The sequence below is a fragment of the Clinocottus analis genome, unplaced genomic scaffold (genome assembly GCF_023055335.1).
Source record: "Clinocottus analis isolate CAN_PGR_092001 unplaced genomic scaffold, fCliAna1.0.p SCAF_19, whole genome shotgun sequence".
Classification (NCBI taxonomy): Eukaryota; Metazoa; Chordata; class Actinopteri; order Perciformes; family Cottidae; genus Clinocottus; species Clinocottus analis.
The window spans coordinates 3,516,804-3,529,791 of record NW_027175920.1 but is presented as its reverse complement, the minus strand read 5'-3'; the positions used below and the strand labels follow the sequence as shown (position 1 = coordinate 3,529,791).

General features: G+C 43.5%; 1 protein-coding gene across 1 annotated transcript in view; it reads left to right on the top strand.

Annotated features, from left to right (window-relative positions):
• The first annotated feature begins 2,705 nt into the window (after window positions 1–2,705).
• prkcea (protein kinase C, epsilon a) overlaps window positions 2,706–12,988 on the top strand; it is a 31,065-nt gene continuing 20,782 nt past the window's right edge. Inside the window, exon 1 of the mRNA XM_068582579.1 lies at window positions 2,706–3,921. Coding sequence (XP_068438680.1) covers window positions 3,577–3,921 — 345 coding nt within the window. The 5' untranslated portion in view covers window positions 2,706–3,576. The remainder of the gene's footprint in view (window positions 3,922–12,988) is intronic.

Below are 12,988 nucleotides of genomic sequence, written 5' to 3'. Positions count from 1 at the left end.
CTGGAGCGCCGTGTCCAAACTCTGGATCCGCCACAGTGGCGCCACCCAGTGGGCAAAGTAGAGTAAAATGTCCAGAAAATAAACAGTTTAAACAACACCTAAGCTTTGATAACAATAGTGTTGAACGGATGCTTTAACAATGTGTGTGTGCGTGTGTGTGTGTGTGTGTGTGTGTGTGTGTGTGGGGGAGGTAGGGAGAATTGGATTTTTTTTTTGCGCAAGACAATTGAAAAAAACAACTAAAAAAAACAATTGTTTTTGCTGAGTCTTACCTGGGACAAATAAATCACATGCCCTCATTGGTGCGATATCAGCCAGGTGGGCGGGTTAAGCAGAAAACCGGAAGTTGACCTGCAAGGCACGAGGTGAGGAAATTGCGCGCTCGTCTCGTTTGCTCTTTTTCGTCAGAGAGGAGCTCATGAAACTGCCACAATTAATATGTTGCACAAAAGCTTTTGCAAACAGAAGGGAATAAGTACAACACGTGGAGGGAAAGGTAGTTGATAAAGGGAACACGGTTAAATGTTAGCTAACTTAGGTCCTGGAACATGCAACGTTATATGTATTTATGCTGCTCACTGTAGAATAATTAAAGGGTTGACAGTCAAAACACAACTAAAAAGAGGAGGGAGACGAATACAATCTTCTTCTGCCTCAACCTTTTTCTCAAAACGTAAATAAACAGGAACTAGATGGTCTGCTATTTACAGTTCAACAATGAACACTTAAAGCAGCATAAGAAAAAGAAGAATCAAGAAACACACACAAGATACCTGACACCTGACATGTTTAATTAGACTTCCTTTATAAAACATTTTGGAATATTTACAAAACTCTTTATATCAATAACTTCTGCAATACACATCAGATAAAATAAGTACTCACAAACATTGATTTGTGAATCAAAAGATACACATTGTATCATTGTATCCTTGTATTTCCTTTTAGCTGACAGACATATTTCTTTATGATAAACTAAACTTAAAAGATGATTTCCTCTCGTGTGACAGATCCACTCGCTCACCGTGGAATCATAAATCTCCGAGGAGCGCTTGAACGCAGCGTTCCGTGACGTCACGTCATCGTCCTGGCGATACGTCCCACGAGCCAGCAGGTGGCGCCGCTGGCCAGATGCTGGACGGGTAGGGGCTGAGTTACGACGCTCACTATTTTACTGAAGACTTTAGATCTTTTTCCCCTTTGCAAGTCGAGATGTGGGAGGGCACGTGGACGTATTTGCATGTGCAATACAAGTTTTAAAGACATATAAGACAATAATAATTTACTCCTGCATAAAGAGTTTTTTTTTTTTTTTTTTTAATCTTGAGATTTACTACTGTAAGTGAGCCGGAACATTTATTTTTTTTCAAAGCTGCATACTCTCTCCTCACAGAAACCTAAACAAGTGGATGTTCTACACTGAAACTGTTCATCAATTGTGTTATTACAATAACAAACTTCCATGTTTGTTTGTGTGTGAGTGGAACATCTGGGCACACTCAAGCCACAATGCATGATGGAGAATGACAGTTCCTATGGCGACCCCCTTTCATTCATTGGGACTGCGACCAATCAAGCGACAGACAAAAAGTGGAGGATCATGGTGATGGCCTCCATGGATCTGTCACACGTCGTGTATGTTTGCAAGAGCCATGTGACACGAAACTAAAACCATGACCAAACTCTAAACACAGTTATTGATTATAGGTTTAAAAGCATGTCACAAATTAAAACCTGTACGGACAATTAAGTTCTTAACTTGTCTTTTTGTCTTGTGATTCTTGTCACTTTATGTGATTTGCTCATCAGCTGTCAAAACGGCAACAGCTGCTACTACACAAAAAATAGCATTTGGAAAACGACAGCAAATACATAACCTAATACACAGGATTACTATTGCAGCATATCACATAACACAGAGATAAAGACATCATATATAGACAGGTGAGCCATTTTGGACCTACGGTCTTCCCCTCAAGCCCACACAGTTTATGCAACTTTCTGTTGCAGCAACTCTTCCTGCTGACCAAAACCACCACTGTAATATTATATATATATATATATATATATATATATATATATATATATATATATATATATATATATATATATATCTCCTCAGCTGTTACTGTAGTGGGACACAGTAATATCACAAGATACTCAGATTCCAGCAACTTGTGTTCTAATAGTGTCGTTATAACATGTGTTCGGTCTCTTCAGACTGTCGTGTGTGTGTGTGTGTGTGTGTGTGTGTGTGTGTGTGTGTGTGCGCGCCCATACATAAGGACAGACTGATTGACTGGCTCTATTGGCTGTCTGGCCATGAGACAAGCACGCACACACACACACACACACACACACACACACACACACACACACACACACACACACACACACACACACACACACACACACACACACACACACACGCACTGTGCCTGCGGGTGAATTCCATCCCCCTCTTCGTCTTTTGCGCTCCAAAAAAACAAAACAAACACCTCTTCTTTCTGTACGCGCGTACACACGCATAGTCTCTCTCTCTCTCTCTCTCTCTCTCTCGCTCTCGCTCTCCCTCTTTCTCTCTTCCTCCCTCTCTCTCTCTCTCTTTCTCTCTCTCTCTCTCTTCCTTCTCTCATCCGGCGCAAGAGCCCGGCAGCGCGGGTGACGCGTTTTGCGCATTTCCTGCAGCTCGCGCTCACTCACGGATTCAGAAGAGAGAGAGAGAGAGAGAGAGAGGGGACGGGAAACAGAGGGCGTGCGCAAGGACCGAGAGGAGGAAAAAAAAAAAAAAACGAACGGCAGCGTAGGCACCGTGATGCATTTGGGGTGCTCGCGAGCCCCAAAAAGACTGCATTGAGGGGGCAAAAAAAGGCACCGCTTTCCGAGAGTACGCGCAAATATCGCGGTACCGTGAGGTCGAAGCAAGGAGATTATCCCAGAGAAGAGCGAGCGAGGGGCTGGAAACGGAGCACCGATCCCGGATGGCTAGGCGCGGTTGCTCGCGCTCTCTCCCACCCTGACCCGGGAGAGACACACAAGGACCGCGGGGACTCTCCGGGGCTTCACGTGAACCAACCGGAGTTCGTAAACCCGCATACCCCCCCTCCACACACACACCCTCCACACTGCTGTTTTAAATCTCGGCCTGTTTCCGCCGAAAAAGGGGATCTCGTGTGGCGCACGGGACCGACCATAAACAAACAAGGCAGCCGCTCGGCTGGGAGTGTGTTCAGCAGAGCGACCTCTGAAGACTGTGAGTCTGCGTTGTTACTGCGTTTTTCTGCCCATTACAGATCAGCTGGGCTGTACGCGTGTGTGCGTGTGCGTGTGCGCGCGTGTGTGTGTGTGTGCGTGTGTGTGTGTGGATAACAGTGATCGGACATGGCTGTACTACACTGAGAGTCCAAGGAACCAGCGGCATTATGGGATGTAGCAGGACTGTGCAGTGACCCCGCTCATTGGAAGGAAACACTCTGTGTACAGGAGCAGGAACAGGCAGACTAGCCTAAACACACATACACACACACAGACACACACCTCCATCCTTTCATACACACACACACAAAGCCTGCAGCCATGCCTGTGTTCAGTGGCCTGTTGAAAGTGCGAGTGTGTGAGGCAGTGGACCTGAAGCCCACACCTTGGGCACTGCGTCACGCTGTGGGGAAGAGCGGCTCGTTCCTGCTGGACCCTTACCTGGCCCTGAATCTGGACCAGACTCGGCTCGGCCAGACCGCCACCAGGACCAAGACCAACAGCCCGGCCTGGCACCAGGAGTTCTGCACCGAGGTCCGCGAGGGAAGGTGTCTGGAGCTGTCTGTTTTCCACGACGCTCCCATCGGATACGACGACTTTGTGGCCAATTGCACCATCCAGCTGGAGGATCTGCTGCAGAACGGGACCAGGCACTTTGAGGACTGGGTATGTGCTCCATGTGATTTAAGTGTGTCTCAATTACCCACAGAGCTGTCGGCCAGAAGTCCTCGGCGTCCCCCAGAGTCACAGGTTTGCATGTCAATTTGTGAAGAATGTGTTCGTGCAGGTGAAAACAAATTTGATACCAGACCTCAAGACAAACGCTCATCTCCCAGTCTCTGCAACAACAACCCTACTGTTGCATTGTTTGCTTTGCATATTTGATCCTGCGTGTGGTTACTGGGGAGGCATCGGACAGTTTGCTCATCTGTTCATTTACACACACGCACGCACCTGACTGGGAGCTTCCCAGTGTAACTGCATGATCAGTGAGCTCTCCAATGCCTTGCTCAGGAATTGGGGTGCACTGATTTGTCTATTTTTCTCTTTAGGAACACATTCTGATCCCTCACCTCTGGGCACACTCACACTGAGCACCGATTCGATACCATTGACGTCTTTCTCCCAAATTTAAAATCTATACAATTACTACTTCAGTGCATTTCACTCACTGGGACGAACGAGACACTGTTATTATGAATGAGTGCAACTTGTTGCAAAACTAAAAGAAATTGTATTTAGTGTCACTTCCGGACGATAACTAACCCCTCTTACATCTCAATATTGGGACCTCTGGGCACTTCTGTTGTTGTTTACAACGTTTAGTACGTTTATTCTGCAGCTCGTCCTCCTCTTTTCTCTGGTTGGACTTTCAGCCGATCCAATTCGGTGCGTCTGAGGTCCAGCCGGTCGTCCTTCCTCGATCCCTCACATTATTCACGATGTGCCCATGTCTTTCCCCCTGCAGAGTTGCATGTACATAGCAGACACACAAACAATGTAGATATTGTGAGCCTTTCCCACAGCCCGGACTCAACGTCTTCAACAAGTTTCCACTCACTGCATGTTGACAGACGCGCGTACTGTAGCGCAGCGGTGGGAGAGACTCCTTTCATTTGTTACGGTTTCTTGTCAGTTATCTCGGCGGTGAAGGACTGCCACACACAGATCTGTATGTAAAGGGATAAAGAGCTATTTGTTTGGGGTCTGTGAGGTTTGTCTCCAGTTTTAACATGTGATCTTGTTCCACTTCTACGCTTTGTTTTATTTTCGTCTCGCTTTACGTTACATGAAAGGCTGATGAAGTCGTACAAGTTTTTCTGGGAGCTGTGGACACGCATTTAAAATAACTGCTTGTGTCCTTTTGCTCATTACACAAAAAGTACATACACTTTATTGTTTACCATTTTTCCAAAGCGTAGTTAGTCAGTGGAGTCAGTTTATGCAAATACACAAAAAATAATATCTTGGTCATCAATTACAGTAAATGTTAGTAGTACTTATTACAGCATTATGAGATGTTTGCAGCATGGCAATACTGTTTTAAGAACTCCTCAACGCCCGAGTTTGTAAACAGACTCTGCTCTCAGCTGGATTAATGTATGACTATGACATAGTGTACAAAAAGAGAGGCAACAAATGGTCATTGTGGTGAGTCAATCTCATATTTGAAGTCTGAGGAAGCTCATTTTCATTTTGCAATCCTGTTACAGTGTTATGAAGCTTTTGCTAATGTACATATGATGTCAAAGTACACGCCATTTGTTGTTGCTAGACGGTGTGGTTCGTTAGGAGCGGTTTAATTGATCTATAGTTATGTAATCCGACACTGTATCTGTATACAATTGGCATATAAATAGAGACACACACACACACACACACACACACACACACACACACCTCGTCCCTCAGCCATCCAGAGTGAGGTCAGAGCATATGGATCACTGTGTTGATTGACCACATCCCATTGATCAGCCTGCCGGCTCGTCAATACATCTGCCTCACAGTCCTTCCCACTTCCATCCGTCGCCCTCCCTCCATTACTCCATTACTCACCACTTCTGCCTCCCGTGTCTCCCTCACCCAGCGGTGATTCCCCTCTCGTCTTCCTTGCTACCCCCCCCCCTCCTCCTGCCTTCATTCACCCATCATCTTCCTCTATCCTGCCTCGCTTGTGTACCTTACACTCTTTCATCTGCTGCTCCTCCTTTCATTTACTCCCCAGTCTCTTGTGATGGATGTAAAGTTATGTAAAATAAATATTGTAGTCACCTAAAAAAGAAGCCGTTTTTAAGTGATGAAGGTTAAAGACAGTAACTTTAACTCTTATGATAAATAGCGTTAACTGCATATAAATATTCTTTCAATTTAATTTGTGCTCTGTCAATTAACATCTTTACATTTTCCTGCATCTAAGGTGACGTCTTCAAATTGCTTGTTTTGTCAGATCCAAACGGTCCCAAAAGCAGAGATACATCTACAATGAAATGAAACAAAGGAAAGAAGCAATGTTTCACATTTTAAAAGCTGGGGAAAAGAGCATGCCTTGAGAAAATGTTTGCTTCATAATGATCAAAACTATGGTCAATTGCCAAATTACCTACTTCATGTACGTTTTAGCCGTGCCAGGTAGAGATCGCCTGCCTGTTAGTTCGTCCACCTCTTTGGTCCGGACTAAATTGAACCGTTAGATGCATTGCCGTCTCACAGTGCATCATTAAACCCTATCAGTGCACCAATGATATAAATGAAAAACCAAATTGAGTAAAAAAAAGATAAGATATTAGAATAAGAGTGAGATTCCTCAATATGATGCAGTAACATAGACGGTATGCCGTTGAGATGAACACTGAGGTTTGTGTACCTCGGCTTTATCTTTTTCACTTCCTCCTCCCTTCCGCTGCCTCGCTCTTCTCATCCCACCTTCCCTCTCGTCTCAGCACTGCTCCTCTCACCCTCTCCGCTTCCTGTTCTCCCTTTTGTCTTCCACCACCTCTCCATGACACATCTCCTGTGGACCCGAGCGCCGTGGGCCAGGTTGCCGCTCTGCGCCGCCGGTGAAATATTAACCAGGCTTTGATGCTTATTAATTGTCCCACTCAGTAATTGAGATGCTCTGTGGAGCCCATCCCCATAGCGACAATGACAGCCCGTCCCCTTGGTGACAGCCTCTCACCCACCGACACACCACAGAGAGAAATGGGGAGATGGAGGGCGGTAAGATGAAAGGAGAAAAAAAAGTCGAGCAGCGCCTTGATGGCTCTTTGAGAAGTCAGAATCATTTCAATTCAAGGCCTTCAAAGGAGAGCAACGTAAAAGGTTTCTTGTCCATTCTTTAAAGGAAATTCCCTTTTAGCCTAATTGTGGAGATTTTGTTTGCAGGCTCTGAGCTTGACGCAACATGACAACAATGTGTAGTGAGCCCACCACGCTTAAGCCAGGTTTATACAAGTTGTACTCCGTTGTTTAAACCCCAATTTCTTTATGTAAGTTAAACGTCTCATTGTCGAAGCCGTGCCACTACATTAAAGCTTAAATATTAGCGGTAATGTAAATATTGACACAACATACATTTTATTGGTGCACTCAGTTAAGAGCCCTTTCATATTACTCCTTCTGCCACGTTCTGTAGTGTAGTTATGTTTTTTCTACCTTTTAATGTTGAGCACATGGAGTTTACTTGTGAAATGTGTTGTATAAATACAATTGCCTTTATATAGAGGTGAACCACAAACCACTGTAAACAAATCCGGGTCTCTGCATTCCTGCGGTGACTATGGTATAGCAGTGGTACAGCAATATTGTTGATTTTTTTTTTAACTTGTAAATCAGCTGTTTAGAATGAAGGTTTATATTTGGCTGCTCTCACAGATGTTATTGTAAAGCTGTCTGTTGAATCCAACGTGCCCACAATGCAGCTAATGATTAAAAGGGCTATTATTATCTTTTGGACACATCTGTCATTCGTTTTTTGTTGTGTTGCTGCCGTTTGTGTACACGCTTAAAACATGTTCATATATATTGTTATGGTTTTCAGTTGGCAACAGAATAATCTTTCGCCACCTTGCCAAATGTTGTGTGAGTATTTTGTGCTTTTAAATAAGGAAAGGTTTGATTACCCGTGGCACATCTTTAGCTATGGCATCTGATTTTGCAAGCAAGATAAAATCACTTTATTAGCTTGTTAGCTAGTGTACCTGATTTTGTGTCAGCTAACAAGCCACATTGAGTTTGCTTGTTATGACATCTGATTTTAGCGGTGCTATCGGATTGTTGTGTTGTCTAACAAACCAAAAGAAGTTTGTCAGCACTATCTGATGTGGTATCTGATTCTGTTTGCAAGATAAGGTTTGCTTGTTAGCTGTGGTATCTGGTTTTGTGTCAACTAAGTAGCTAACAAGCTAATACGTGTTTGTTAGCTTGTTAGCTGAGGGCATTCACTTTATTTTATTGATACCAAATCTGTTATGCACATTAGCTGCTATCTAGTACCCTTTACTTCTCTTGGAGGATTGTTTTATATTTTTGCCACCGCAAAAAATATTGAAGCTAAAATTCTACTGCCTTTTGAAATTCTATTTAGAAATATGCTGGTTTAGTCCACTTTATTTCTGTTTTTTAAATATGTCTTTAGAGTGTAAAATGTCTTTAATGAAGGTTTTTGTCATTAGGCAGGTCCTGGAGACAGACAGACAGGACGTGAGTGAAAGCAGAGGAGGAAGAAAATCCAGAAAAGGGAGAATTGGGTCGGTGAAAGAGAAATTCAATTACATAAAAAGGAAAGAGGAGAAGGCTGCGGAGAAGAGGAAGACGGTGATGAAGGAGGGAGCTCAGGAGCTGAGGTGTAGAAATAAGCTGTGTGTACATATAAATAAATCAAGCTGGAGGCTGCTAGGAGCTTCTAAGACACGATGACCACACAGTGTAACGTTTCCTCTCAGGGACACGGACCACGTCAGATGTCAGCCAGCCGCTGTTGGACACTTGGCATCAACACACACTCACATGCTCATACTTACAGCAGCCAGGATTAATGACAGAAGGACTACAATCTGAGGCCAGTCCCCATCCCGTTTTTGTGTGTGATTTGTTACCAAATGACAGATGCAAACAGTGTAAAGCTACTCTATATGTCGCTGAATTTATTATTCTAATGTTAATATTTGATTGAACTGAGTGAAACCTGTTGGTAGCAATTTCCGGCTATTTTTTTCACACGTTTTTTTTTTTTTGTTTCTTCTCCCATTTGGCTGCTCATAATTATGATGAATGATGTGATATTTATTGTCAGTTTTATACAATGCGATACCACGGCCAGTGTTGGTCACCCACTGGTATGTGAAGGTCTGATCGCACCAGCATTTAAAACCGCTTAATTTCACATTTAAATCAGTTCATTACCAGTGGATGGGACGGAGTAAAAAATGCTCAAATCTTAAACGTTGTTGATCAACTTTGATTTAGCTGAACAGGAACATTTGTGACATTGACAATTATGAAACTATATTGACTTTTTTTTTTTTTTTACAGCACAGCAGTCTTTGTGACTGATTAGTGTTGCTGTCTTTTCGGCTCGCCAATTGTTAGCTGTGCGCTCACCAGCTACAGTCGTACAGTAACTACGTCAACCTAACTTTTAGCTGTTGCTACTTTGAAAACACAGGTGGATGACCTTTTCTGCGCCACTTTCACATTTCTAACCATTGAAAGTGAAGTTAAACATATCATGTCATCATATATTGTCATTAGTTCCCTCACCGTAACAAGCTGCATGAGATCATAGGCTCCACCTCTCAGTGACCTGCTGGTTAAGTAGGACAGACTGGATTTAAGATGCGCTGTTTCCACCCTGACAATACACACAGAGACACACAAGATAAGCACGGTGCTCTGCCCACTGAGGCCAAATCAGGTCAACCTTTGGTGTGTGTGTTTGTTTTCTGGAGGCTGTTTAATACATGTTGTCTGTGATAGGCAAGAAATGGGAGGATATTTGAGAGCTCCAGGACAGCAGGTGACATGCACACTGCCTCTCTTTCTGTGACCTAGAGTATGTCTATTTTTGCATATCGGAAGATTGTAAACGGTCATAGAAAGAGTCGGGATGAACAATAGATTCATCAACTGAATTCACGATTTGAAAAGTGCAGTTTTTAAACCATGTGATCCAAAAATTGAATTGTAACCTAGATTCAATTAGATTCTTAACGCTATCTTAAAGGCTATCAGTAGCACAATGTAACTAAACTCTCATTTACTGAAAGTACATCTGATATCTGGACAGATTGGTAATCTGGATTTCTGATCTTTCGACCAGCTAGTTTCCTATTAAAATAAAGATTTTTAGGATGAGTACTATTGTAGACTGATAATCTTTTATCAACATTGACTATTAGAAAACTTTTCTTTGGTTTTAATAAAAGAACTTGTTCATTGAGGTATCAAAAAACTCAGGTATTGTATTGGCACTGGTAAAAACGACTTACAAATAGTGAAAAACAAAACCCCGATAAACCAGTGAATTGTCTTTACACTTGGGCCTTAGGACAATGGTGCTTCTTTATATAGAGAGCCCAGATTGTTCTGCAATTTTTGATGTAACACATGGGTAAAATCCAGAAAAAGGCCTAAGACCCTAAAGGGTTTTAATCCAACCAAATGGAGGGATTGTCTTGATTTTCTTAACAACCGTTCATCCGATCGACTTCCCTCTTGGCGGCCATATTGCTGAGAACCCAACGAAGCTCAAAGTCAAGCGTGAAGTCATTTGGGGGGAGTGTTGCTTGAGATAGCTGCAAGCAGCACTACCGATGACCATAATGTCATATTTTTTACTGCACCCTTTTCCCTTTTAATCAAACAAATTAAGTTTGTGTCCAAACTTGACACAAGCGTGTTTGAAAATATTTTTGACTCAGGCGGAGATCTGAATTTATAGAAAATGATTGCAATCGAAATCCCATCACGGTTAGAAGCGGGGGTTTCCTTCGCTGGCGTGAGTCTTCATGAAATGTGTTTTCATTTCGATAGATCCAACAGCATTGACTGTCTGATCTACAGCGGCTGCTCAACAGGCCGTCTGCCAGTCCATCTGGATATCACACACTCGCCTTGGTTGTGTGTGAGCTCTAAGACGACTGAACGCACAGGAAGATTTATCCGGGAATGTCTGTTCTCTGAAATCAAATTCTCCTCCTGTTTAGTGTTGATGCTTCTGGACTGTTGGACCTGTCACTTGTGGCATGGGGGCGGGGGTGAGGAGGTGGGGGGTGTAGGGGGGGGGGGAGGTTGTTGAGTCTTCCCCATCCTCCCCCCTTTTCACCACTGCTACACAGCTCAGCTCCTCTTACATTATTAGCCATCTGTGATGTTACATTAAAGATGCATGACTCTCATGCTGTCTCACTCAGCATGGGCCTCCTGAGTGTGTCTGCAGGCGGACACGCTCACACACCACTGAGTGATAGAAAGCAGGGCAAACACACACACACACATGTACACACACACACACACAGAAACACACATGTTATTGTGTGAATGTGGTCGAGCGCTCCCAAAGCCCGAAATTTGTTATTTGACAGATGGATGTGGGAGGCTGTCACTGAGACTAAACGCTCCTGAGAGAGACAGAGAGAGCTGTCTGGCCGGACAGAGATAGCCAACGAGATGGACGGAGAGTGGGAGGGGGTTAGCTCCACAGTATTGATATAATACAAGCTTTGAGTGCCCTGTCTGCTTGGTTGAGTGCTTCTCTGTGCCGCTGCATATGGTGTGTGTGTGTGTGTATGTGTATGTTTTCATTCTGTCAGAAGTGTGTGTGTGTGTGTGTCTGCGATTGTATGTGTGGTAAAAAGACGAGCGCAAGAGAGTTAAGCTTGTATGTGTAAGGCTAACTTCCCTCCGAAGTCCATTTTAAAATCCCTAGACATGCACACTCAAGCTTCCTGTGTGTGTCTGTGTTTGTGCGTGTGCGTGCCTGCGTGTGTGCGAGAGGGTTTGTGAAGTTATCCGTCTCCCTGGCTGTATCGGTGTCCTAATTGGACTAACAAGATTAATGAGGCGAACTAGATTCTCCAGTTCTCTCTCTCCTCCCATCTTTTGTTGTGGGGACGGGGCAGCTGAGTGCGTGTTTGTGTGTGTGTGTGTGTGTGTGTGTGTGTGTGCGTGTGCGTGTGTGTGTGTGTGTGTCTGTCCACTGCAGGTTAAATCCAAGTCAAGTTGCAGTTAATTTAACTGGTGGCGATCCACATACAAATCTTCTGTTATATGTCATTCTATTAGTGCTTGAATATTAGGCATTAATCTATTACTGGGCAGTTTTGAGGAAGTTAATGGTTTATATGCCAATTTTTATGCTTCTCAGTTTTATATAATTTTAGGTTGCATATCTTTTGGTCTTCCGCTTCTGCGAAATTGGGACGAGCTTTATTTCCCCATGTTCTGACGTTTAATAGACTGAGCAATTACCATTAGTCGCCACCCTAAATATTTATATAACTAAGCGCATTCTCTGGCAATGCTATTGTGAAATAGTTCATTTTAAATGCTGGGCTTTAAAGGGGGAATTATACACCTGAAAGGTACTTAATGACATTGATGCTTGATATTGTAAATGTAATATTGTCAAAAAAAGTAGTCATTAAGTCACAGTTATAGCAAACTCACGCTTTGTATTGTCACATTGCCCAACCCTGACCCGCAATGATCAGACCGTTTTATGATAAACTATTTGACGCACCTTTGTCAGGTCAGTTCAACCCTCATTTGACTTGATTACATTAAACGGCCTGAGGGATGTTCAATTCTCCACAATAGGACATGCGTATTAGTGTTTGTTTTCTCTTGAGTTACCTGCTGAGGGGTTGGGCTCATGTGGCAGTTAAATAGAGACAGGTGAGCTGTGAGAATCACAGAGAGGGAGACTGGAAGCTGATTCCATGCAGTAGAGTTTCTCACAGCAGACATGTTGGTTGTTTAGAGGAGGAAAGGCACAGGTGGAGCTAATAACCTTAAAGGACTACTCTACCCACACAATGGCCGCTCGCTATTCCATTGCTCACCCTGAATTCTTTAAGAAAACTTTATTTTCTGCTCGCATAAAAGTTAAACGGCCAAACATCCGCGTACAGACTCTCACTCAACTTGTACAGTACAGTCCAAGTCGTATTCATCCAGTCGTATGCACACCACTTACCAAACGCGTGTATCTTCTAAAACTATACCGTTTAAAACA